The sequence below is a fragment of the Pseudonaja textilis genome, chromosome 4 (assembly GCF_049901715.1).
Source record: "Pseudonaja textilis isolate UNSWEBS1 chromosome 4, rPseTex1.2, whole genome shotgun sequence".
NCBI lineage: Eukaryota > Metazoa > Chordata > Lepidosauria > Squamata > Elapidae > Pseudonaja > Pseudonaja textilis.
In genome coordinates, this window is record NC_141993.1 from 5925458 (window position 1) to 5953062 (window position 27605).

At 42.3% G+C, this 27605-nt stretch overlaps 1 protein-coding gene across 5 annotated transcripts; it reads right to left on the reverse strand.

The window, feature by feature from the left end:
• Positions 1–1412: 1412 nt before the first annotated feature.
• LOC113443064 (uncharacterized) lies at positions 1413–26738 on the reverse strand. 5 transcript variants are annotated; one of them, XM_026711041.2, is made up of 12 exons: positions 26246–26736; positions 23443–23469; positions 21357–21693; positions 20003–20119; positions 18310–18551; positions 15729–15894; positions 15030–15126; positions 10259–10328; positions 6376–6501; positions 5052–5219; positions 3878–3935; positions 1413–3226 (listed from the first exon to the last, which is right to left on the reverse strand). In XM_026711041.2, the coding sequence occupies exons 1-12, from the start codon at positions 26377–26379 to the stop codon at positions 3128–3130; spliced, it is 1641 nt and encodes a 546-aa protein (XP_026566826.1). In that variant the 5' UTR covers positions 26380–26736; the 3' UTR covers positions 1413–3127. The 5 variants fall into 5 exon arrangements, with proteins under 5 accessions (XP_026566826.1, XP_087789954.1, XP_087789956.1 ...); XM_087933828.1 differs by having other exon boundaries at positions 26442–26735; XM_087933830.1 differs by lacking the exon at positions 20003–20119 and having other exon boundaries at positions 26246–26738.
• Between the last annotated feature and the right edge of the window lie 867 nt (positions 26739–27605).

The window sequence follows — 27605 nt, forward strand, 5'->3', positions numbered from 1 at the left end:
CTTCCCAAGTCCCTCCAGCCCAAACCCGAAGGGGCCACCAGGAGAGGCTGCCCGAGGCAGTGATAGCACCCACCCATCCGTGGACAGGGAGGCAAGGAGACTGCCTGCGCCGCGTTCTCCGAGCTGAGCCCTGCCGAGTCAGCACCTCTGCCTGATGCCCGTTCCATTGCAGCGTTTGGAGCTGCGGGGGCATTTGGAGATGCGTGGGGACGGGGACGGGCTGGGCAAGGGGTGGAAAGGACGAGGGGCTTCGGGCTCTCTCCGATGGCCAGGGAAGCAGCGCTGCCATCACCTTGTCTCCCTGTCCGCAGATGGGTGGGCGCTATCACTGCCTCGGGCAGCCTCTCCCGGTGGCACCTTCGGGTTCACGCTGGAGGGACTTGGGAAGGAAGCCAAGCTCAGGTCTGCCCGGCTCTTTTGCTTGGCAGGCGGGCGCACACCCATGGCTCACTTTCCTGGCTCTGCCCAGCCCGCATGGCTCTGGCGCAACCTTGGTGGGATGAGCAGAGGGCCTGGCGGGGAGGCGCTCTCTGCCTTGGTGAAAGCTCTGCTGCCGGGAAGGAGGGCCCGCCTGTCAGCTGCACTGGGCGCCCCAGGAGAAGCTCTTCACACTCTGCCCGGCGCCAGGCAGAGATGGTGGCTGGGCACTTCTCCTGAGCTGGGCTGATCCTGCGCTGCAGCCCCGGGAGATTCGCCTCCCCATGTGGGGTTGGACTGCCCTCTTGGGCAGGGGAGGCTTTGTTGTAGTAGGGCGTCGTTTTTAAAATAATTGGCTTTACCTTCGAAGGCAAAGGGAAGGCGGCGACAGGAGCACCTGAAGCCAAGTGTCTCCGCCGGGCACCGGTTGCAGGGAGGAGCCCTGGCTGGCCGCACGTGGCTGTGCCAAACACCGTGGCATTGCTCTAAATGCCACGGCAGCAAGGGAGAAGGGAAAGCAACGGTGACGGAAAGTGTCCCAATACAAAGTGCCCACCAACGGTGAGGTCAACATCCAAGCTGTTGCCGTCTGCCCACCCAAGGATGCAAGGGGCGGGGAATTAAGTCACCCCCGAAAAGACGGCCTAGCCGTTTTTTCAGGGGTCAAAAAAAAAAAAGGCCCAGCCTTATTTTGTGAGAAACACAGTATTATTACATTGCTCATTTTATAAAAATGCACGAGGTTTCATATTCCATTTTTTAAAAACTAAATTTCAGATCTATCAAGCTTATTTTACATACAGAGGTTGCTAGTCAACGAGTATATTTAGTTTCTTTGAAGGTAGCCAAGTCTTGTTTCATTGGTTGTAAAACCTGTCATAACCAATCATTTCTTAAATTATCATTTTCAAATTTTGTTGATGCAAGCTAGGCGGAGTCATTCTTGCAGCCAAGCAGCCTCTAAATCTCATCAAGAAATAAAAAGTAGCAATAGCTAAACAATCGAGATTTATTTTATTTTATTTGGTCGAATGTTTAATTTCTATCTTCTTTAAGTGGAATTGGGGTCATTGGCCCGAATAAACGGACTAACCAGAGCTGTCTAAACTACAGTGCATTGGACGGAGAGCTGTCTCACAGAATTACTGCTGTCAAGAAAAATTGGAAGAGCTATGCTTCCTTGCAACCCTATACAAAAGGCAGAATATGAATCTAACAAGCACATTATAGTTCCTGTTCAGCTCCAAAGTATCCTTTTTACAGGTCTTTTAAGAAACCCAAAACATTTTCAACAGACAGAGAACATTTTCAACAGACAGAGTTTGCATCTTCTTAGGATCCCCAAACGCAGTAGCCAAACATAATTTAGGTAGAGAATGATTTTTAGTGGGGGGCGGGGAAGAAATTCTTCAGGTCATGCAAATAAGTGGGATCTTTAGACAGTTCAAGAGAGTAGGGAAGTTTGCTAAATTGCCTCAGGCAAGACTCAATTTTTCAGCCTCAGAAATTGGAAATGGTGACAAGTTCAACAATTTACCGTAGATGAGGAAAGAACAAGCGATCAACTTACAACTCAGAAAGAGGTGACTTTGTGCAATTAATTTTGTGACTTTGTAATTAGCATACACACACATACACACACACATATTCATACATACGTACATACATTAATTACAAAGTCAGTTTTAATTTATATATAAATATCAAGAGCAATGGACTCAGCTGTGTTGGCAATATCAATAGTTTGCTACCATCGACTAAGTAGTAGCAAACGGTTGATGTTGCCAACACAGCTGAGTAAGTACTAAGTAACAAAAGTGGCGGCAGCCTCAACTCAGATATCTGCAGATTTTGGAAATTGCACCCAATTGTGGCTTTCTGTGTTGAGAAACAAAATGTGAGTTGATTACAAGCGACTGAACTTTCTGCCAAGAGTACATAAATGTGGAAATCCTCATGTGGTCACCACCTTAATGGGTTTACTTATTAATTTTCCTTCTTGAATGTTCTCTCTTCCAATCAGGCTGAAACACAAGGCAATATCTGCATGATTTGACTCCTTAGGAATAAACTTGCTTTGAAGTCTGAATGTATTTTACCTTAAAAACAAACAAACAAACCGAGAGCAGACTCCTAAGGAAACCTCTAACCCAAAATGTAGCCCAGTGTTTTCTTTAAAAACCTAACATTTTAAATTGAGCTGTGGCAAGGTTGGGCCCTAATACAAAATACTTGCCAGGTCCAAAATGGTGAAGAAAAGATTAAAACAATTCAGACTTGGGAAAAAGTATTTAAGAGATCAACTCTTCTAAAAGATGAAGAAGACAGATCGTTTTCTTCCAGACTGGTTGCCAGAAATAACTAATAATAAATGTTCAGATTAGTAAACATTTAACTTGTAATTTTTAGGGACTACTGAAATAGCAATATTGGACTGACCCAGAAATTAGGAAGATAGAATGATGAACTGGAGTTTAATGTACGCCATTTATAGATCTGTGCGAAAACTCTCTTGAATGAAATAAATAAAACTACTCTGTACTGATAGTTCTTTCAGACTGCAATCTGTTGTGGAGATGTACGTCAACTCTGTCACTGATGGCTCACCAAGTATTAAGATGTTCTAGGAAGAAATGCTACTTGCAATATATTTAGCTTTCCATGTATTTCTTTTTTTTAAAGTGGAGCTTCTCATCAGCTGTCATCATCTTCACCGTTCCACCCATGTTATCATCGGGTAACGATCTGTGAGGATCTTTCTTAATTGAGTAGTATGGCTTCTGTCTCTGGTTTCTACCACACAGGACACCTGGGAAGGAAAAGTGCATTACATTTCAGTAAACTAAATCAGGGCTATTGAGAACTTTCTTTTTTCTTTTAAAGACTCTGTAATCCCTCGCATCAAGGCAAAGTGAATGGAGCTGAGCGTTTGCTTAAAGCTAGTCAAAACCAAATGGATGGTTTCAGGATTAACTGACTAAAAAAGGATTATTTATGGGAAAAAGGAGACCAAGATATGTACTTTGGGAGGATGAAGATAATGGCACTTATTTCCTTTGTTAACTGCTGCAAAAAACATTAGAGATTGTCCTGGATATTTCCCCCTTTCTTTCTGTTTTTCCTTGACTTCGACTGTCTCGCTTTTCTTTCTGTTTTTCTTCCTCATCTTTGACGTGTCCATAGTTTTAATCTGACGTAAAACTTTCTCAGCCAAAAAAAATTACATATTAAAAAGGCGGCTCCAATCAATTTGCAAGCCAAATACTATCACTGGTTGTGGATGGAGCCTGTAATTTAAGAAGACTTCATGCAGCTTTCAGCTTTCTCATCTTGAATGCAAAGCTGTTTAACTGGATTGCTAGAAACCTGACTCTCTAGCCAGCTCAGAAGCATTACGTGAAGAACTTGGTATAGCTCAAGTTAAAATGGAATTTAGCCGACTTTCTCATCTCTTGCTTACCTCACTGGTGAACAAATCAGTTCTCATGTATGGCTGCTCCTGTTTCATGGTCAAGATTCTGGAACAAAGAGATGTTTTTATGTAAGGTTGTAGCTAGTTCAGTCTCACAAGCATGAGGCAATAATGGAGTTTTTGGCAGAATTTCGGCAAACCACCTCAAGGCCAGTTTGAATAAAGAATAATGGAAATTTAAGACTTTAAGACTTTAAAGAAAGTCTACGCCAGACCTTTCTGTGGCACTGTTTCCATTGCTTAGACAGTAAGATTATTTTGTCAAAGCATTTCTTGGTTTCTGTGTATTTGTGTTAAATGCAGATTTTTTTTAAAAAAAGAAAAATATGAAGTTTCTACGTGGAATGGACACCTTCAATTTTCTAGACCAGCGGCCTTCAAACTTGACAGCTTTAAGACTTGTGGACTTCAGCCCCCAGAATTCCTCCTCCAGTCATGTTCGCTCAGGAATTCTGTGAGTTGAAGTCCACAAGACTTAAATGTGCCAAGTTTAGAGACCCTTGAACTGGGAACTAGGGCAAATAAACTTAGTGACATTTTCATCTCCAGATGCAAAATGTCCTTTCTGATGTCCTACTTGTGCTGGCAGAGAGGGCCTACTTTGGATCCATTGGTCAAAGAGGTCTAACTTCTGTGGTCCAGAAGAAGAGTCTCTGCTGTAGCTCTTGTCCTGTGGAAACATCTTAAGCAAGATCCACTTCCACCCATCTATCTTTTCACAAGAACCTGAAGTTGGTCTTGGGTTCAAATGGGGCCGTTCCACACTGGAGGTGTCTGCTGGATTGATGGCAGATCCCACCTCCTTCCTTCCCCTCTGCTCTCCACCCATCCATTGGTTATCATACTGGTGTATTCTTATGGTCTACTTTTGTCAATTGTTTGTTTTATTGTTCTATTGTTTTACTTCTGTTTATATGCCTTTCCTTTTCCTTCCTTTTTTTATTGTTGTAAGCCGATAATAGAGTAGCCCCCATGACAAGATAGGAGGCAAATAAATCTAACAAATAATTAAATGTTCTATGCATACATGTATTCTAGACATGGAGGATTTTCATGGGCAAAACTTGACTTCCTCCACTAAAGATGACAAGATACCAAGCCAACTTCGGGTCCAGGTTGGGAGATTATGGTTTCCATCAAAATGAAACCACGTTTAGATTACCTTGCCTCCTCACGAGCTAAGGTCTCCAGTAGCTTTGAAATCTCTCCTGGACAATCAGTGACCGTGACCCTGAATTTGCACACTCTGTTATCAAGAGTAAGGGCCTGATCGATGCACTGCTTCATCAGAGAGAGCTCGATGTTTCCACTGCTCACAGCCACAGCCACTCTGAAACAAGGGGAGAAAATGAAATAGACCACTTTTCCCTTTAGGCAAACACATTTCATAGCTTGTTTGATAGACCTTGTTTGATAGTTTGACAGCTATTTTCTAAAGCGCCTGTAGGCCAGACAGGGAATAATGGATGGAAACTGAACAAGGAGAGATTTAACCTGGAAATAAGGAGAAACTTTCTGACAGTGAAAACAGTCAACCAATGGAACAGAAGTTGCGGGAGCGCCATCACTTGAGACTTTCAAGAAGAGATTGGACTGCCATTTGTCAGAAATGGTGTAGGGTCTCCTGCTTAGGTGGGGTGGGGTTGGACTAGATGGCCTACAAGGTCCCTTCCAACTCTGTTATCTGACTTAATAGGATCAAGGATTAAAATACGCCGTATGGTTTCCTTTTGGCCATCTCTAACGATAGTCTTCTACTAGATAAGTGTGCATAAGCGCACAATCATGCCTTACCAACCCTATTGTCCCCTATTATTAGTTCTTCTTTCTTATATTTAAACTTATGTTTATTCTTATTTCTATTATATTGTAAGCATTTGACAAAATAAATAAATAAATAGGTGCCTGTTTTATAACCCTTCTAGATTTGTAGACCTTTTTTCTCCATATCTGCCCAGCTTCTTCTACATTCTACATATGTAATGATCCATTTATTTGGATTTCAATTTCCATCATTCTGTTCATGTGGGCTCAACTACCAGAAGAATACAAGGCTGGGGAAAAACTGGTCTCCCAGTAAAAATTAGTTCCTGATTTTCATTCCTTTGAATAAATCCTGGACAACCAGAAGCCAACAAAGCAGGAGATTTTGGAGAACAACGTTATCCAGAGTGGAACGGATTAAAATCTCTCTTCCTCTTGTCTCATTCTAAGTCAGAGTCCTTCACCCATTTTTTTAAAAGAGGAAAACGTATAAAGAAAAGCAACACAGGTTTTGTTCCATCTTATTATTATTTTTTTACACCACCTGGGAGAGTAAAGATGTCAACCTAGCAAAGAGATGAGGGACATCATTGAGTCCAAGTCAACTCTCTTGGGATGGTTTTGCCATTCTGCAGTCTAGGGTACAACCTTGACATTCTTCCTTGGGTAGTCTTTCCAGTCCAACAAACATACAAAACCAAGCTTTCGGGTAGATTGTATACCTTTTGCCCTTTAATTCTGGCAGTTTCCCAGACACGAGAGCAGCCAGCGCAAGGGCTCCTTCGGCGTCAACAGCCACGTGTTCGTATTCCAGCAACCTCAGCATAGAAATCAAGACGTCTTCTTCCCTGAGGATGGGGGAGAACAGCTGGGTCAAACAGAGGGGCTTCTGCCCCCCCCCCCTTTCTCCCCCATGAAAATACGACCACTTGAATGAGTCAAAACTATTGCACGGAGCACAGCAAGCGAATCGGAATGGTTCGTTTTTGTAATGAACCCAAGTTTGGGTGACCATCTAGCCAAGATTCTGTGCAGTTCGGTGCACCCGTAAATCCCACCCCTGGCTGACTCCGCTTCCCCTCCTTGGAGTCCCCACATGGCCCATTTTGGATGCCAGGTAAGTCCCGTGTGGAGGCGCAGGGAGGGTGAAAAACAGGCCTCCCAGAAGGCCGGAAACAGGCCTGTTTCTGGCCTCCAGAGAGCCTCTGGAGCCCAGGGGAGGCTGTTTTTGCCCTCCCAGAGGCTCAAGGAAAGCCTTCGGAGCCCAGGGAGAGCGAAAACAGCCCTTCTGGTGTGGTGCAAGAAGCCGACTAGACCACACCCACCATGGCCACAGCCACTCATCAACCAGGCAGAGAACCGATTGCTGAAATTTTTGAAGCTCACCCCTGGTCATGCCCAATGCGGGCAGTCCTCAACCACAAGGGAGCCCAACTTTTCTGTGGCTAAGCGAGACTCTTGTTCAGTGAATGTTGCTCCATTTTACGACCTTCCTTGGCAAGGTTGCTAAGTGAATCCCTGCAGCTGGTAAGTTAATAACCCAGTGGTTAGGCAGATCTGGCTTTTCCATTGACTCGTCAGAAGGTCGCCAAAGGGATCATGTGACCCCAGGGCACTGCAACCATCATAACTATAAGTCAGTTGCTAAGTGTCTGAATTTTGATCACATGACCATGGGGATGCTTCAACGGCCATAAGTGTCGAAAAAATGGTCGTAAATCACTTTTTCAGCGACATCATAACAGTTACTAACTGACCTGTTTGTAAGTCTTGTCTCTTTTCTGTAATCAATGTGCTGCTAAAACTCTCATTCCTCTAACCTTTAAACTGGGCAAAATAGCTCTTCCTATGGCAACAATTTTTGAACCAGCGTACACCAAATGGGTGGGACGTGGTGGCTCGGTGGCCAAGACACTGAGCTTGTCAATCAGAAAGGTTGGCAGTTCAGCGGTTCGAATCCCCAGCGCCACGTAACGGAGTGAGCTCCCGTTCCTTGTCCCAGCTACTGCCAACCTAGCAATTTGAAAGCCGGTAAAAAATGCAAGTAGAAAAATAGGGGCCCTTTTGGTGGGAAGGTAACAGTGTTCCGTGCACCTTCGGGCATTTAGTCATGTCGGCCACATGACCACGGAGACGTTTTCGGATAGCGCTGGCTCTTCAGCTTTGTAACGGAGATGAGCACTGCCCTAAGAGCCAGAAATGACTAGCAAGGATGTGCGAGGGGAACCTTTACCTTTACAGCAAATGGATTAATTTACAGAAGGTGTCCAAAATCTGGGACTTACTATTGAACATGAAAAAGCAAAGTCCCATTTTCAAATTCAGAGCAAGTGGGGGAAGGCAGGGGGACGACTAAACCTTGGACGGTGAAGAGCCTCAAAAGAGACAAGCTTAAGATGAGCATTTTTTAAAAAGGTTCTTTTAAATTCCATGTTTTAAATTGCCCCCCCAGACACTAAACAATTGATCTACTCATCTAAAGACTGCCAGGGGAGGGGAAAATGTCCTTTTAAATCTGTTTATCTAGATGGCATATGCAGAAAGGAAAAGCCACTGGTGTTATACGAAAAGATTTTTCAAGAGTTTGAGTAAACTAATAAAAATAGTTTTAAAAGCCTTACAAAAGACTTGGACAAACATATCTCTCTCTATGCTACCATGTGGCCATCAGACTTGACAAAAATCACACTGTTTATCTTGCATTGTTCGCTAATCCAATCTTCGTTACGTTGCAAGGTAAGGTGTACCCCAGTGGCCTTTACTGGTGTTTGCTTACAAAACGGTTGGGGATGGGGGATTCCTTTGTGAGTGCCTCCCCCCCCCCCAACCAGGTACTTTCCCTACACTGTGTAAAGTCTTCTCCTGAGTAAATTCTTTTTTCCTGTTCTGCTGGGCGGGGTGAGGAATTGAGTTCATTTTCCAATAGTCTTTTTGGCAGGATATATACGTTTTTCACAACTACAACTACACTTGGTTTAAGGCCTGGTGGCTGGCTGGCTTCCTAAAAATGTTTTTTTTTTTTTTTCAAATTGGGGGGTGATGCCCTTCAGGACATTGGCTCTCAAGATCAATGGCCTCTAAGTTTTACTCTGAGGGGTAGAGCTTACAGACTAGTAACACTGCAAATACCATGCCTTCCTGCAATGCTGCACCTTAGTCACCCCAAAATATAAAATCCCGATCAATATTTTAGACTGCCCAAATCCTTGGAGCAGATATGAGAAATACCAGTTAGAGGATCCAAAATGGGAGGCTTCTTGACCTCAGATCTTGTAGCTGCAGTGGATTTTAATTCTAGTTTTTTTAAAAAAAAAAAACTTAAGTGATTTGAATCACTTCATTTCCTTCTTCTTAAAGCTCTGTGGTCTGGACTTAAAGAGATGATGTTCATGTACTGCATAGCTTGCAATTACAAAGGAATTGCACTCACATCTGTGAAAGCAGTTCGGAACTGGAACTCAGATGTGGGATATTCAAGTTTAAAGAGGAAGTGACATAAAGAGGGTGCAACTAACCATAAATGGTACGCCCATCCTTAAAATACAAGGTTTTCCTGCATAACTAGGGGCAGAAAAAGAGCAGGAACCCTGTGTTTAGTAGGGACACAGTGCACCTCCTGGAGGCCCAGGGAAAAGTGCCAATGTTCTGTTGCTTCTTCTCACTCCAGTACTTCTGGATATGAATCTAGCTTAGATTCTAAGGTGAGATATGGCAGGTTTCGTGCAGTTGCATCGAAAGAAAGATTGTGGGTTTGTGGAGTACCAACCATTGGAGAACACTGGACACATTCATTTTGACTGCAAACTGTACTCTACAGAAAGGGCTGCTTACTTAGATTATTTCAGAAATAAATAATACTTGGGGCACCTGGGGAAAACTTTTTAAAAAAACTTTTGGCAGGGAACAAGCCTGCATATCACGAAGGATAGATTCCTAGGGCTGGAAGGGACCTGGAAGGCCTTCTAGTCCAACCCACTGCCCAAGGCAGGAGTCCTTATAGCATTTCTGGATAAATGGTTGTCCAATCTTTTCTTGAAAACTTCCAGCGATGGAGCACCAGACGGCATTGGTATTCCATTGATGGTTCTATCAAGGAAATTCCTCTCTAGTTCCAAGCTGAATCTCTCTCTGAGCAACTTCGATCTGTTGCTTCTTGTCCTTAGATGCTACGGAGAATAAATCGATCTCTTCTTCTCCGAGATAGCCCTTCAAGTATTGGAAGATGACTACCAAGTCAAAGGCCATTTCAAAGAGGGTGCAATATTTAGATCAGATTGGGGTTACCTTGCAGGGATAATGACTTGTTGTGAACATGTCCTATTTTCTGTGGATTTTTATTAGCTGTATCTTTGTGTATTTGTATTAGTTTTATATTTTAAATGACTACATCAATGAAACTTCTTTTCTATGCTCTACTGGATGTCAATCAATCATCTTGCAATTTCCCTGCTGCCAATTTCCTCCATTAAATTCAGATCTATTTTGTACCCAAGTCAGAAAACCCAACTTATGTGGATTGGGTTTTAAGGTCACCTGGAAATGTCCAAGAAAATAACCACACCCCAATGCTAATTTTTAATCAGAAAAAGCATTGCCTTTACATACCTCACAGTTACAACTTTATCAACCCAGTTCCCTGTCAGTTGAAAAGAGTTGGTGCCAAAACCACTCAATTCTGAAAAATGAAGCGACAAAAAAAAAAAAAAAAAAAACAAGGAATGTGTGAATGGTTTTACTCACTGGTTATAAATAAACGCTAAATCAGTGTACAAGGTTTGACCATTTTGTAGTCTAATTCAGGCAAAGCTTCTTCGAATGTCAAGAAAAATTATCAGCAGTTATTCTGAGACTGAGGAGAAGGATCAGTCAAAAGAGGAACACAAAATAGGACATAGGAGGGACCATCAAGGCAGAAAGACACCAGAGGTGTAAAAAGATGGAGAGAAATTGGGAATGGGAAAGAAACGAATACAGCCATCTAGATTTAACAGTGACAATTGCATTTCGAAGCAGCCATCGAAAGCACTGTTCTTAAGTCCATGGCATCAGTATTAATGAAAAATATTTTGGCTATGTTTCTCAGAGTAATCCTTTTGCAATAGAATATAGTGTTTTATAAACTTATTTGCTTTTTAGCCACATGCACAGAGGGAGATGAGGAGGGAAAAAAAAACACTTGAGAGAACATACTAAGCCAAACAATAGACTGAAGGGAAAAAAAGCAAGATTTTTTTTCTGCAGTGGCCCTTGCTTTGTGGAACATCCTCCCTTCAGAAACCAAAATGGCCCCAACACTGTTAGTCTTTCATAAGGTCCTAAAAACTTGGTTATTTTCCCCAAGTCTGGGACACTGAATGTGCCAAAGGACTAGTTTCCTGGCTATATTTGCTAACAAGCCCAATATCTTGCTCTCGTATATCTTGAATTGGCTGTTTCTAATGTTTTTACTCTTTTTGTTTTAAATAGAGCAAAATAGAATAATAGAGTTGGAAGGGACCTTGGAGGTCTTCTAGTCCAACCCCCTGCCTAGGCAGGAAGCCCTACACCACTACAGACAAACGGTTATCCAACATCTTTTTCAAAAAAACAACAACAACCTTCCAGGTTTAGAGCATTCACAACTTCTGGAGGCAAGTTGTTCCAACAATTAATTGCTCTAACTGTCAGGAAATTTCTCCTTGGTTCTAAGTTGCTTCTCTCCTTGATTAGTTTCCACCCATTGCTTCTTGTCTTGCCTTCTGGTACTTTGGAGAATAGCTTGACTCCCCCTTCTTTGTGGTAGCTCCTCAAATATTGGAAGACCGCTATCATGTCTCCTCTAATCCTTCTTTTCATTAAGTTAGATAGCAACCATTCTTCATATGTTTTAGTCTCCAGTCCCCTCATCACCTTCGTTGCTCTTCTCTGCTCTCTTTCTAGAGTCTCAACATCTTTTTTACATCGTGGCGACCAAAACTGAGTGCAGTATTCCAAGTGTGGCCTTACCAAAAATGCTTTTGTTTTTTTTTTTCATTTTTAATCATAATATATTTTCTGAATTACAAGATGTCCAGAATCATTGACTGAGATGAGTGGCCATAGAAAAGGAACAAACAAATCCTTGTTTGGAGAATGAACTAATCAAAGATTTAAAAGATTGCTATCTTTTTTGATAGCAATCACTTGAATCTTATATATAAACCATCACTGGTGGTTTTAATTATAGCTCTGGAGTTTAAGATGTGGGAAAGTAGATTTCAATGGAAAACTGGGTGGAAAACTTCCTAACAGGGTGACCAATTGTTCACAGAATAACTGTTGCTGGAAAGCTATCAATACTATCTATTAACTTAGTAAGTGAGGAGTGTAATATTATGCAATTCATTTTGTTAGTTGTTAGTATATTATTGTATTTATTTGGTTCACTGTTTTTGTTCTTTTTCATTTTGCTGGATATTAACTGAATAAATATTACTGACTGAGCATCATTTGAGATTAGAGTTTAATTAGATTCCTGCCCAGAGCAGAGGTAGAATCCCATGAGATTAAACAGCCTTTCATTGTTGTAATTGCATCATTGTTGTAATTGCATTTTTAGCAACTGAAGAATTGCAGTTGCTAAAAATGCTACTACATCATAATGTTTAGAACTTCAATTGCCTGCTGTGCAGAATTCAATTTTCTCATTTTTTCATCTTTGGCATGTTTCCCTGTTTAAAAGCTGTCTCAAACAGGTAACCTGAAATAGGGTGAAAAAGGGACAGACTGCTTCTATTTTCCCCTCTAGTTTTTACTCACAGTAGAGTGAGACAGAAACCACAGTTCAGGGGCTCTAACCAAGAATTACCCGTTTTAAATAGTGCTATAAAAATAAAACACTGCATATAATATTGTAGCACAAAATGTTATTTTTGCCGTTTTGTTGCAACAAAGTAAATAGGTATTGAATCACTGAAAGTCCTTTAGCTATTCACTGAATTAGCCACAAGTGGTGCTTAAATTCAAATTAAACCAGAGATTTCTATAGGATATGAGCAGTTTCTGCAAGCTAAACTAGCTGAATGAAAGAAATCCATCCCTGCGACTGTTTCTGGTAGGAAAATTAAACATCTAAAACCGGAGGCGTTTCTGCTTTTCAAAGAAGAATTTGCAATAGGAAATCTCCACCTTCTTACAACTCAGCCTAAAATCTGCTACAGACTCTCACCAAACTTTCTAACGTTAAACTTGGTTTCTGCAGCTCAAACAAGTGGTTTTAGTTGGGGGTGGGGAACCCACCCATTCCCCACCCATCTGGCCACTTTAAGCAAAACTTCACGGTTTCTGTAATTTAAGGAAGCAGTTGTGTCTGAAAATCCCAGCTTTCTGCTCCCCCCACCTCCAAAAAACCCCCAGCATTTTAAGTACACAGGACCAGTTTTTCCAATCTACAAGCAACACCCTGGAATGCTCAAAATTTATAGCTGACTGAGAACACCTCACATCTGTACGTACCAACCAGGGGAGAGCTGGTCCGTCCTAAGAATTTAGAGCTGTAGAGAATTGATCTTTCCCTCTTAGAGGCCGAGTTCCTTGTGCTCTTTAAGCTGATTTGTTTGGAAGGCTGAGTAAAGGGAGAGTATATTTGGAGTAAGCTACTTTCTCCTTTTGGGGAGCAAAGGACTGGAAGATGGAATCGTGAAGCCCCTCCTCTCTGTAATTTTTTCTCTCTCTCCCATCAGGGTAAATGCCCCCAAATTGCATTTTTTTAAAAAATTTACAAAACTTCCCGAAACTTGGCTGTGGGTGATTTTTCTAGTTGCTGCAGAAAATTAGGACTGGCTGTTAAAAATCCTTCTATCTCCAGAAGACTAATTTGAAAGTTATACTCTGTTTGTGCTATGATACTTATTTATACATCTTTCTGTTAGTTATCTTAAAATATATTTTTCAAATGCTGGCAAACAAGCAGTTTGTTTTCAGGCAGACTACTGCCTGGCCTTCTTATTGAAAAACATCGTGCAACTTTTTAAAAAACCCAGTTTTTCTTTAATTGCTATGAGAAAGAAAGAAAGAAGAAAAGAGGTAGAGAACAAGAAAGGAGATAGAGAAAAAGGAAAGGAGATGGAAGGAAGCAGGAAGCAGAAAGAAAAAGAAAGAAAAGGAAGGAAGGAAAGAAAGAAAGAGGAAAGAAAGAAAGAAAGAAAGAAAGAAAGAAAGAAAGAAAGAAAGAAAGAAAGAAAGAAGAAAAGAAGTAGAGAACAAGAAAGGAGATAGAGAAAAAGGAAAGGAGATGGAAGGAAGCAGGAAGCAGAAAGAAAAAGAAAGAAAAGGAAGGAAGGAAAGAAAGAGGAAAGAAAAGAAAGAGAAAGAAAGAAAGAAAGAAAGAAAGAAAGAAAGAAAGAAAGAAGAAAAGAAGTAGAGAACAAGAAAGGAGCTAGAGAAGAAAGAAGTAAGAAAGGAAGGAGAAAGAAAGATAAAGAAGAAAGGAGATAGAGAACAAGAAAGGAGACAGAGAAAAAAAGAAAGGAGATGAAGGAAGAAAGGAAGGAGAAAGAAAGGAAGCAGAAAGAGGAAAGAAAAAGAACAAAAGAGAAAGAAAGAAAGAAAAGAAAAGAAAAGAAAAGAAAGAAAGAAAGAAAGAAAGAAAGAAAGAAAGAAAGAAAGAAAGAAAGAAAGAAAGAAGACTTTCTCTCTAAATGGTGGGGTTGTAATCCTGGAAGACCAATTACCTAATAACTATAAATATAAAGTTATGGTCTAATGTCAATTGTTTTGTATGTCTAGAGATGCCGTCAAAGGCATCTTTTAAAGAAAGAAAAACTGTAGCTCAACTTAGCAGTAGCTGGTCCTGCTAACTAAATCTGTTGTCAGATTTCAATTCTAGGAAAATAAAGTCAGAATTACTCCAAATATTAGTTACACCTAGAACTCTTAGCCCTGTTCTGTTTACAACATGGGGTGAGCAGAAGAATGGGCAGTGGCAAGTTGCAACAAGGCAACTCGGATTAATTGCCTTGCCTTCCATCTTATCATGAAATGGCCCCTTCTTTTATGATTTAGAATTACATTATGAAAGTTAAGCTGTCTTTAGGTTTTTCTCAGTGGCTGAATGTTCTTCACTTATCTGTCCTTCAGTTGGCAGAAATTCCTCAGTGTCAAATTCCTCACTTCCCAATCACTCCAGTCTCCTGATTTTCCTCTGAAGTCATAAGGGATGAAAACTCAACAACATTTATAGGCCTTCAGGATGTCCTTAGAGAGGGCTGGAAGAATAGGGAAATATCTTCAGAGATGCTGCTGAGCCTCATGGGCTAGGGAGTTAGGAGGAAGACAACGTTGTATGGGCACAAAAGAAGTCCTCGGGAATATTTGCACAACTGCTACAGTCAAGAGAGCAAAGGTCCAACTCTCTTACCTCTGTAAAATTGAGGATGGCTGTAGGTGTGATCTTCAACAGGTTGTCCCATCTTTAACGACTGCTGATCTACAGGGATGTTCTCCAATTCTACACCCTGAGAAAGAGGAAACAAATAAGAATGATGCTCCAGTTGAGCTCATGTGTATCGCACCCTCAAATGTCAGTGTCTTCTACATTTCCACAGATTTCCAAATATTTTACATTAAGAATACTCTTTCACGAATGAAGGTGAATACATGTCCCAGGATAATAGCATTCTAGTATCTTTCCATTCTTTGGAAGTTGTGGGTGCTCCAACTCTGGAGTTTTTAAAGAAGAGACCGGACTTGTCTGGAATGGTCTAGGGCAGGGGTCGTCAAACTTGACAGCGTTAAGACTTGTGGACTTCAACTCCCAGAATTCCTCCTCTAGCCATGTTCGTTCAGGAATTCTGGGAGTTGAAGTCCACAAGTCTTAAACTTGCCGAATTTGAAGACGCTTGGTGTAGGGCCTCCTACTTGGGTGGGGGGGTTGGACTACATGACCTACAAGGTCCTTTCCAACTTGATTATTCTGACCCATATATCTAACCCAATCTGGTTTGACCCAAGATTAAAAGCTGAAGTATAGCCTTCAAAATGCACACACACGCACACACACGCACACACACACACACACACACACACACAAACACATTAAAGCTGTACGGGTACCTACCACCACAAAGACTTGCTGGTTGAGATGTTTCAAAATAGCAGAGTTGCTGGCCAGCAATCCACTGGGAATCCCTGCTGGCAATATCACCGCGTCCAGTTTAGATACCTGTTCGTAGATCTCCAAACCCATGGTCCCCAGCCCTGATTGATAGATAGCACTATCATCTCTGCAGGCACAAGCAGAAAAACAAAGAGCAAATACCATAAAATTTACCTTCCCAATGTTACACACCTGTTTCCTTAACCTACCTCCTTCTGCCTTTCTTCTTCGGTTGGCGTTCTCTGGACAGGTGAGGGCACTGATATGGTACGTCTCAAACCAAAACTTGCTGGGCCAAGGTACAGAGGGTTCTCCCATTAGAAAGGCGAATATAAAACAAGGGCAAACCCTACTCCCTCCTGATGATATTACCTATTTTGGTCATGAAACGTCTGCGAGGAAGAGAACGTCAAGGACCACATATTCAACCCACAAAGCTACAAATATTCTTTCCTATCAGAAAGGCTATTGACTGTGAACTCCCCCCAACTCCCTATATGTTGAAACAGTCTGGCTGGTTTTTTGATGTGGATCAGGACACAACACAGCTTTTAAAGATTTTACTCTTGTGACTCCTCCAAGCTCCACACTCTGAAGAACTGTTCCATTTGATTTGTTGTTGCTGTTTTGACTCTTCAGTTGGGTCCTACTCTTGGCAACGTCATAGGCCAGTGCTCTCCGTGCTCTCCCTGTCAAACACAGCTTCTTTCAGTTGTTGGATGTTCACCTTTGCATCAATTTGATGTTATCAAGCCAGCGTACTCTATCCTTGCCCCTTCTTGTTCCACTAACCATTCCTAGCCTTCTCCAATGAATTTGCACCCATGTCATGGCCAAAGTAAATAAGACCTTGTCTGTGTTTTTTGGTTTCTAATAATGTGTCTGGTTTTAACACTTTAATACCATTTTTGTCAGTTTTTCTGGCTGTCCATGGTATATTCCATGATTTACGCCAGCCCCACAGTTCAAAGGTGTCAATTCTTCTTCGATCAGCCCTTCTTAGTGTGCAACTCTCGCACCCATACATCGTTATAAGGAAGGCCATTGCTCTAACCTGCCTGCTTTATTTTTTGTATTTATATCAATATCTCTGCTTTTCCAGATCTCATTCATGCTTTGCAGTGCGGCCTAAGGTTATCCTGCATTTGATTTCAGGAGTAGAACTGCCACGGTGAGCAAATTTGGATCCAATTGTTCCATTTGATTAGGCTAAGGCAATTCTGCATGAGAGGTTCACAAGTTACCCAGTTCAGGAGCATCACAGAAAAACTTAGTGACTATTAAGCAAGGTTGCAAGTTTTGTACAGATGCATGCAAAGTTTAACATTTTTCCCTCTTGCAAAAGAGTTTGTTTGTTTTTATAATTTTGGCCAATTGCTTCTATGGGCATAAGCCCAATACAAACTTTAAGCATGGTATTGGCATGGCATCTCTCTCTCTCTCTCTCTCTCTCTCTTTTTTTTTTTTCTTTCTCTCTTTCTCCCTGCTATCCAAATAGCAAGCAAGAGAAAACTCAGCTATTTTTTTTTTAACACTTTCCGTCATTCCAGGAAGAGAGTTAAAAACAGCTTGGCATAAAAGGTGGCCAGGAATTCAAAAGAAACACGTTTAGTCCATTTTGCACGTCAAGCTCAGCTATGTAATGCTTTCCACTCTGCAGAGCCAAAATCTGAAGCTTTAACCTCCATCTCTGAAGACTTTGATCTTAAACTGGTCTTTTTTTTAAAAAAAATGGTTCTACTGAAGAAATTATGAATAAATACTAGGAAGAAAGTTTAAAAGTCAGGATAAGGGGGGGGATCAGAGCTGGAACATGTAACAGACTATTTCCAAAACATAATATCTCCTGTTTTAGTGTATTGACCTGGAGCAAGGTGGGAAACCTTCGAAGGCCCCTTTATGACTTGTGGACTTCAAGTCCCAGAATTCCCGAGCCCAAAGTCACCTAGATGCTACAATCTGCAGGTAAGAATGAAAACTGCTACTCAGGCTCTTCTGCTGTGCTCATTTCAAGGATGGGTTTTGTGAACACCATCTATAACTGAGTTCTCCAAACAGAAGTGGCTATTCAGCAGGTTCGGACCAGTTCTCGAGAACCGGTAGCGGAAATTTTGAGTAGTTTGGAGAACTGGCAAATGCCACCTCTGACTGGCCCCGCCAACCCCATCTATTCTCTGCCTCCCTTTGAGTCCCAGCTAATCGGCTGGGTCTTCTTTGGTTGCCCTGCACATAAGAATGGAGCTGGAAAGCAGGTTAGTGGGGTGGGGAGGGAATGGAGATTTTTGCAGTATCCTTCCCCTGCCACACCCACCAAGCCATGCCTACCAAGTCACGTCACCAAGTCATGCCACAACCACCAAGCCATGCCCACAGAACCATTAGTAAAAATTCTTGAATCCCAACACTGTCTCCAAACTTGGGCAATTTTAAGATTTGTGGACTTCAACTCCCAGAATTCTCCAGCCAGCTATTGCGAGTTGAAGTCCACAAGTCTTAAAGTTGCCAGGTTTGGGGATCCCTGATTTACAAGATAGCAACTTACTCTTCAAGGTAGAAGTAGTTGTTTTCTTGAGCCAGTCTCTTGGCATGCAGCTGTGAGTCTCTGACAGTAGAACCATAGGAAATGACCATGGCACCGTACTCACGACACGTCTTCACTCTGGTCGGCGGAGTGCAAGTGGACATGATGACAAAGACAGGAATGTGCAGCTCTGAAGCATGATAGGCAACAGCCATAGAGAAGTTGCAGTCTGAGGCCACAATCACGCCATTTCTTTGCTGGTCCTGGAAAACACTTAGGACGTTAGTTAGGAGCAGGATACAAGCTCCCCCAATCTAACGTGTTAAAACAATTTTTGGGGGGAATCAGCAAAATAAGACTGCCAACAAACATGGTTTTAGAGCCATGGTGGCACAGTGGTTAGAATGCAGAACTGCAGGCTGACTCTGCCCACTGCCAGGAGTTCAATACTGACCAGCTCAAGGTTAATTCAGCCTTCTGTCAGGGTTCCAGCGATTGCCCTAATTGGACAATCGCCCAAGGATGGACACCTTCCATCCTTCCAAGGTCGGTAAAATGAGGACCCAGATTGTTGGGAGAAGAGGACGGAAGCTGACTCCGTAAACCGCTTAGAGAGGACTGTAAAGCACTGTGAATTGGGATATAAGCCTTAAGGGCTATTTACATACAAATGTTCCTCAATCACCCAGTTTTGGTGGCCGCAATATAAAAAAGATGTTAAGACTCTAGAAAGAGTCCAGAGAAGAGCAACCAAGATGATTAGGGGGCTGGAAACTAAAATATATAAAAAAACGGTTGCTGGAATTGGGTCTGTCTAGTTCAATGAAAGGAAGGACTAGGGGAGACATGATAACAGTCTTCCAATATTTGAGGGTCTGCCACAAGGAAGAGGGAGTCAAGCTATTCTCCAAAGCACCAGAAGGCAGGACGAGAAACAACAGATGGAAACTAATCAAGGAGAAAACCAACTTAGAACTATGGAGAAATTTCCTAACGGTGACAACAATTAACCAGTGGAACAGCTTGACTCCAGAAATTGTGAATGCTCCATCACTGGACATTTTTAAGAAGAGATTGGACAGCCATTTGTCTGAAATGGTGTAGGGTTTCCTGTTTGAGCAAAGGGTTGGACTAGAAGGCCTCCAAGGCCCCTTCTCATTCTGCTATTCTGTTTTTTGAGTTCAGCAATAATATATAAAATATATATATAAAACTTTTCTTTAATATACTGTACTCCTTAGAGTTATCAGTAGTCTGTTCCCTAATTTTCCCTGCTTCATCATTTATATTACTTTCTGGGTTTCGGGTCTTCCAAGGGGAATGGTGGCTTGACAGCTTTGAAGCTCCCCCTCATAGGAACCACTGGGATTTTATTCCATATAACCAGGTAAATGAATAGAACACAAATTAATATTTCACTCAATGCAAAGGCTTTAGAGAAGGAGCAAGGTGAAAAAAGCATGAGACAGTGACTAATTGTCTATTGATTTATGGAAATCCAGCTTTGTATTCCAATTCAACCGCAACACTTATAACGGCAATTTTTCTGGCAGGAAAAATTACCTCCTTGGAAAATGTTGTGAAAAGATAATTAGGGAAGTTGGAAGCCTATTATCTTTCAGACAAGTTTAGCTCACTTCTCACCGCTCTTTCAAACGTTAGCAGGTCATTCCTTCACTCTGGTGCCTGTCTTTCACTTTTCTGATTTTCCTACCTCTCTTAGAGACATCAGAAGATAAAGGACGCCTCGCTCCTTCGCAGTTCCTGTATACTGAAGAAGTTCTTTCTTTAGATATATGTCCGTTCCATATTGCTTCGAAAGCCTAGAATACTGAAAACAATGGGACATTGTTGAATAACTTCATTTACTCTTGCAAACACATACAGAGAGTTCTCAGCTTACAATCATTCATTTAGTGACGGTTCAAAGTTACAACGGCACCGAGAAAGGTGACTGATGACCATTTTTCACACTTATAACCATTGCAGCGTCCTCGTGGTCATGTGTGATGACCCAAAGGGGCGTGGCACAAAAGCAGCAAAGTCACAAAAGTAGGTAAAGTCCCTTGAATTCCTCCAACTTGGTCCCCCAATGTCCAGTTATCATCGGCTGGAGACAAAACTCTCCCAAGAACAGTTTTTGAAGGGAAGAAATTCAGTCCGACCCCAAAGTACATATAGATTATAAATAAAAACCAACACAAACCATGCTGCAGCAATTAATGAGACCTTGGAGGTCTTCTAGTCCAACCCTCTGCTCAAGCAGGGAAGATACCATCTCAGGTAGCTGGTTATCCAGTCTCTCCTTAAAAACTTCCAGTGAGGGAGCATCACAACTTCCGAAGACAAGTCCTTCCACTGGTTAATTGTTCTCACTGTTAGGAAGTTCCTCCTTATTTCCAGTTTGAATCTCTCCTTGATCAGTTTCCATCCATGATTCCTTGTCTGGCCTACAGGGTCTTTAGAAAATAGCTTGACCCCTTCCTTTTCTCTGTGGCAGCCCCTCAAATATTGGAAGGCTGCTATCATGTCTCCCCTGGTCCTTCTCTTCCCTAGACTGGCCATGCCCAGTTCCTGCAACCGTTCTTCATATCTTTCATCCTCCAGTCCCCTCATCATCCTGGCTGCTCTTCTTTGCGCTCTTTCTAGAGCCTCAACATCTTGTTTTACATTGTGGAGACCAAAATCTCTTTCAACGTCTCTTTCAAAGGACTTTATCTGTTGGCATCCGCCAGATGGAAAAGGTATCACACGCACCATGATGGCATTCCCTAAGAGCTGGGAATAACTGTGTTGCTCACAGCTGACTACTCAGGAGCAAATCCAATCCATGGGGTGTACAACAGATTTTGCAATCCCATCCACGGCTTGCAAATTGTGGGTGCTCCATCACTGGAGGCTTTTAAGAAGACACCGGACAGCCATTTGTCTGGAAAAGCCTAGTGTTTCCTACTTGAGCAGGGGGTTGGACTAGAAGACCTCCAAGGTCCCTTCCTTTATCCAGTAATCCCGATTTTTAAAATGGTTCAAAACCTCACTTTGCATTGAAAAACAACCAAGAACTATACCGTGCAAGGGGTCTTCAGGACTCCATACTGGATCTTGACTGCTGCAGCGCTAATATCTTGAATTTTTTTGCAGGTCATGTAAACCGGTTTGCTAATGGCCACCTCTGGGCAGGTGGCCGAATCATTCAGTTTTCCTTCCTCTTGGCTAATTATCTTCATTTCCCATGTCTTCACTCCCCCGTTTAATTCCTCTTCCTCCCCAAAACCTTTCAGCCTCTCTGGGTGGATGGACGATCGCCTCTGGTCAGCCCGGCTGCTCCTTCTTTGCCGATCCTTATGCAAATATAAGTCAGAGCTGGTAGAGGCCGCTAGCTTTGGGGGTTTACTTTCACCGCTCCTAAGGAAAGAGGGAATGAAATGGGTTATGAACTGTTAAGTATGGATGGTGGGTCCCATTGAGACACGAGGCTTGAGTAGTGAACAACAGCTCTTTGTTAAGGAGGCAGATTCTGAAACTGACAAGCCTAGCCGTGGCAGCCCTTTTTATATAGAGCTGGCCGCGGCCAGGCAGCCTATGACAGTCTTTCAAGCTTGCCGCGCTTGGTTTCACCCAATCGCGACAAACCCCATACGAACCAATCAGGAATGCTTATATCGTCCAATCACGGCCCGGCTATTCCGGACCAATAGGAATGCAGGTCTACGAGCCTGCTTAGTATGGAACATGAACGATTCACCGAGTTGAAAACCCAACCACGGGAGATAGGAGAACGTTATCTACTCAGGGATCTAGATTCTCACTCGCGTCCTTCATCCGTTCATTCATCCTGATGCACACGTATATACGTGCTGGAAGTGAACTGGTTAGTTAGTCGGAAGTTGTGAGTAGTCCATGAGAAAATTATGAAAAAATCAGGTGCCACAGCTGTCAGTTAAATGGATGCATTACATGCAGGAAGGTAAAAATGTTTGATGAGACCTCCACCATGGAGGTCATTTTAGATTAACAGGTTTAACAGATCAAATTTAGCAGTGATGCAATGATTCAACAATGACCTTGTGGAACTTCATTCTTGGTGACTACATGGCCATAGAAGGTTTCTACGCAAGAATACCGAAAGCATCAGAGATGGCATTCAGCAGGTTCTGACCAGTTCTGAAGAACCGGTCGTGGAAATTTTGAGTAGTTCGGAGAACCGGCCAATCCCACCTCTGACTGGAGATTTTATTTATCCTTTCCTTGCCATGCCCACCAAGTCACGCCCATAGAACCAGTCGTAAAAATATTTGAATCCCAACGCAGGGGTTCAGGAGAGCCCCTGGCTAAGATTCTGCGCAGTTCAGAGAACCCCCCAAATCCCACCCCTGGCTGGCCCTGCCCCGCCCACCCCACCCTGCCCCTCCCCTCCCAGGAGTCTCCACACAGCCTTTTTTGGATGCAGGTAAGTGCAGGGTGGCGCATGGAGGCTTGGGGAGGGCGAAAATCGGGCCTCCCGGAAGTTTGGAAAGGCCAGAAATGGGCCAGTTTCTGGGTTCCAGAGAGCCTCCGGAGTCCAAGGAGGCCATTTTTGCCCTTCCGGAGGATCGAGGAAAGCCTCCGGAGCCCAGGAAGCACAAAAATGCCCCCACCACGGTGGTGCAGGAGGCCGACTAGGCCACGCCCACCGAGCACCCGGGGAAGAGAACCCATTGTTGAAATTTTTGAAGCTCAGCCTTGATGGAAAGGTCTGACCCCTTCCTGGCCTCTTATTCAAGTAGAAACCAAGTTCAGCCAGGTAGGTTGTACAGATTGCACTATACACTGCCCATATTTGTGTATTTATTGCTTCCCTTCCACTGCACTGAATTAATATTTAATATAGGATCAGAATCCTGTATTCTTCACCAAAGGCTAAGAGTGGGGTCCTGTGCCTTTATGAAAACATGCTCAAGAGACTCCATTTGCAAGCAATTGCAAAAATCACAATTCTGCTTATTTTCTACATGCATCGGTTTTAAATGTTATATGGAACATTTTTAATTTTTTAAAAAAATTGTTAAGGTTTTACAAACACATACACACACGTACACAAATACACATCGATGCGTGTTTGTGTTCTAATTTTAGTGGGTTTCATAAGACAAGCGATGGGATTTTAAAACCTACTTTTTTGCAAATAACATCTTTCCAGAGCTGGGGACAAAAACGGAGAAAAGCCATCATATAAAAAGTTTTATGTAAAATAATAACAACAGCAAAAGAATAATAAAACAGAACAGAGGAAACCAAACCTTTTCATTCCACAAAACTGAATTAGCAGCTATTCATCATCTCCTGGTATAAACTGAACAAAATCTAAAGATGTTTTCACATGAGAGCATTTTCAACGTACAGCCACAACGAGGCCAACATTTCTGTGGTTAAAGGGAGACCTTTGTTAAGTGAATTATGTCCCATTTTACAACTCTCCTTGCCTCAGTTCTTGAGTGAATCATTGCAGCTGATGTTAGTAATCTGGTTGTTAGGGGAATCTGGCTTCCCTGCTGACTTTGCTTGTCAGAAGGGTGCAAAAGGGGATCAGGTGACCTTGGGATACTGCAACCATCATAAGTACATGCCAGTTGCCAAGCCTCTGAATTTTGATCACGTGACCACGGGGATGCTGGAAAGGTCGCAACTGTGAAAAACAGTCCTAAGTCATTTTTTTTCCAGGGTTGTTGTAACTAACTAAACGGTCACTAAACCAATTATTGTCAGTCAGGGACAACCTGTGTTTATTTATTCCTTACTAGCTCAATACCTGTGCTTCGCTATGTGGTCGGGCTTAGTTTTTTGGGAGGAAAATAAGGGGGGAAAATAGTGTCTCTGCTACCAGCATCCATCAGTATTCATCTGGCTAGCGTCCTGTCAGTGTGTGAGAGAGTTGAGGGCTGTTTGGAAACTGAAACAGTATTTACTTTGTGAGCAAGAAGGAGACAGCAAGGAGCCTGGGCGTGGCTTAGCTCAACTGTTCTGTACTAAAGGTGCTTGGTGCTGTGAAACTGAAACTGAAACTCCTCTGCTTGTGTTTTGCATTTGGAAGAGATTTATTTTCAGCCTGGGGAGGGGGAGTAGAACTCCTTAGCATCAGAGCATGTTAATAATAATAATATATAAATACTAACGCTTTGATGGACATTTCAAAAAATCCTCTCTTAGCGAGCACCTAGAAGCCAAGAGGAACCTACGCGCCAAATTTCAAGTCTGTAAGCTTTATGGTTCTAGAGATTTTTGTGATGATGTGTGAGGGGTATTTCTCTTTTGTCTATATAGGTAAAAAACAGGAAATGTTTTTAAAAAGCCAGGTCCAGTCCCTACGCAGTGTTTAATATTAAATGTTTAAATAAAGCAGCAATTCCTCGGAAGATTTTCATATCCGATTTCTCCCCAAATCCTGATGATTTTTCAGGATTGGACAGCAGCTCCTCTTTGCACCAGGAACTTGGACACTGTTGTGTGTTGCTGAATGGGATTCGGCAGTTCTACACATAATCAAATTGTACCTTTTCTCATGCACAAATTATGTGCCCGTACTATAAACATACGCCATTTAGACAATATGTAATTGGACAGGCAATGTTGTATCTGTCATTATAATGGATGGATGAATGATTAATTGCCTTTGAGAAAAAAATAATGTCATTATCTACCTTTCCTTTCTATAATCAAATAATGGTAATAGCTATTTTTTAAAAAAGTAAATAATTGGATAGTGAAGAATTCCTAGGGCAGTTAATACATTATTCTTTTATGTTATTTTACTAATTTTGCTAATGCTTTCCAGAGCTTCTCTGGCTTTAAGCAAAATGTACTTCTCGGCTGGCTCAGCTCATTTTATTGCTTTCAGTCTTGATATTTTAAAAATATTTCTACATGAAATTAGGTCGTAATTATTCTTGTTTTGTATGAGCTGTGATGAGATGTAATGTTTGCTGCTATTTAAAAATTGTTTTCTTAATTACTGATTCTGATTGTAGTCACTTTTTAAGAACAGTGTTGTTTTATAATGTTATCAGAACTGTAGCATTGCTAGATGCTAAAAGTAGAGAAGGTATAAATGCACTTTATAATGTGAGAAAGGATTAGAATTAGTCAGTCTGTAAGTCGCCAGCAAGCTCCCCTTGCTGAGTATAACTTGTTTATGATTTCTCTTCTAGAAACATAAACACTAAACCACAACTTTGGTGCTATCATACAATTAGCTTTGAAATCAGTCCAGAATCAGCTGTCCAAATAAAAGATATGGTATGACGTTCATACAGAACATGAAGGAATTCAGATAAACACATAGAGGCCATAAAATGGCTTCTTGATTTCATTTTGTTTTTTGCAGCAAGAAGTTAGAAGATAAAAATCCTAGAAGCTAAGAGGAAAATGACAAAAAAAGGGAAAAATCTACAGCATTAAATGTACAACAAATCTATCCACTAATCCCTGGGAAACTGCCATATAACTATTAATATATTTGGAAAGAGAGAAGGAGGGAGGGAGGGAGAGAGAGACAGGAGAAAGAAAGAGGAGAAAAAGAAAGAAAAGGGATAGAGTGAAAGGAAGAAAGAGAGAGAGAAAGGAAGGAAGGAAGCAGAGAAAAAGTAAGTAAGAAAAGTGATAGAGAAAAAGGAAGAAAAGGGAAAGAAAGAGAAAGGAAGGAAGCAGAGAAAAAGAAAGTAAGAAAAGTGAAAGAAAAAGGAAAGGAGATAGAGAAAAAAGGAAGAAAAGGGAAAGAAAGAAAGAGAGAGAGAGAGAAAGGAAGAAAGAAAGAAACAAAGAAAGAAGAGATAGATGGTAGGAAGGAATTAAGGAATTAAGGAAGGGAGGAGATGTTATCCATTATTTGCAATATTCATGCTATCTACAGTTTCGCAGAAATGAGAGGGAAAAGAGAAAGAGAGAGAGAGAGAGAGAGAGACCATCAGATTGTCATGATTACCTATAAAGCACAGCAACGAAATAAACGAAGAAGCGAACTAGCACTCCAACTATGGCACTATAAGAGGGCAGGTGGGTTCCACGGGAGGTAAGAGCCCCTGATTTGGCCGCAGGTACAAAGGTGGGACCGTCCATAATTTTTAAAGGAGAAAAGGCAACACTCTAAGTTCTACATCACAGGGGCAACGTAGTCCAACCTTTGCCAGAATGGGTCGTATTCTTTTTCTTCTTCACTGTCTTCCCGGGATAATCCATTTTTTAAACCTGTGGAGTAGAAGAGTTGCGCGGCAAAATTCATAGCCACCTCTCGGTTTTATCTCCAAAACGACAGGATTCCCCCAGGGAAGGATTAAAAAACAACCACAACAACCGCAACTCCCCTGGTCTTCAGATGGGCTCCGAAGGTCCTCAGGTTGTCTGGTTTAAAAGTCCGTCTGTCCTCGGATTTGACAGGGTGGGACAAAGAAACGACTTTGAAGCAAGGTTGACGGCTGCTATATAAAGAGATTATTTCCACCTGTCCCTGTCAATTTCAATCAGGGCCTCAGAGGTGCTTAGTTCAGGCCGGACTGACGGTTTGCAGCTTTAGATATTCTCAGCTTCTCTGTTGGGGGTAAAGTGACTCTGAAACCATCCAACTCGTTGTCCAAGTAGGGCACCCTACACAGGGGGTGTCAAACTCAAGGCCCAGGAGCCAGATCCAGCCTTAGATCCAGCCCGCAGAACCACCCTGGAAGCAATGAAGGAACGACTCGTGGCGCAGTGCATCTGCCAGAGAAAATGGAGCTCGCAAGGTCCGCGTGCTGAAAACGGAGCTCGGGAGCCTGTTTTCACTGGCAGAGCATTTAACTCACCACAGGTGCTTCCCGACATGAGTGACATCATGCTGGTGATCCCCCCCCCCCCGCCCTAGAGGTCAAACACAACCCTCAATGAAATTGAGTTTGACAGTGATGGCTAACCTTTTTGGTTTCCTGTGCCAAAAATTGTGTGCACGCTGGCACTCACGCGCTCACGTGCCAGCACCCAGAAGGCAATGCATGCTCCACCCACATCCCCTGCACCTGTGTGTGCAATCTTGTCTCTGGGAGGCTGAAAAAGGCCTCAAACCAGGCCTCGCAGCTGATTTTTGGCTGGTTTGAGGCCTTTTTTGGCCTCCCAGAGGCTTGAAAAAAGCCCCCGCAGGGCGAATAGGCCCATTTCATCACATTACAGGAAGTGACAAAATGGGCCTATTCAACCTGCATTTTTCAAGCCTCTGGGAGGCCGAAAAAGGTCTCAAACCAGCCAAAAATCAGCTGTGAGGCATGTGCATGCGCAGTGAGGTAAGTTTGCCTGTGGCTCGCGTGCCGGCACAAATG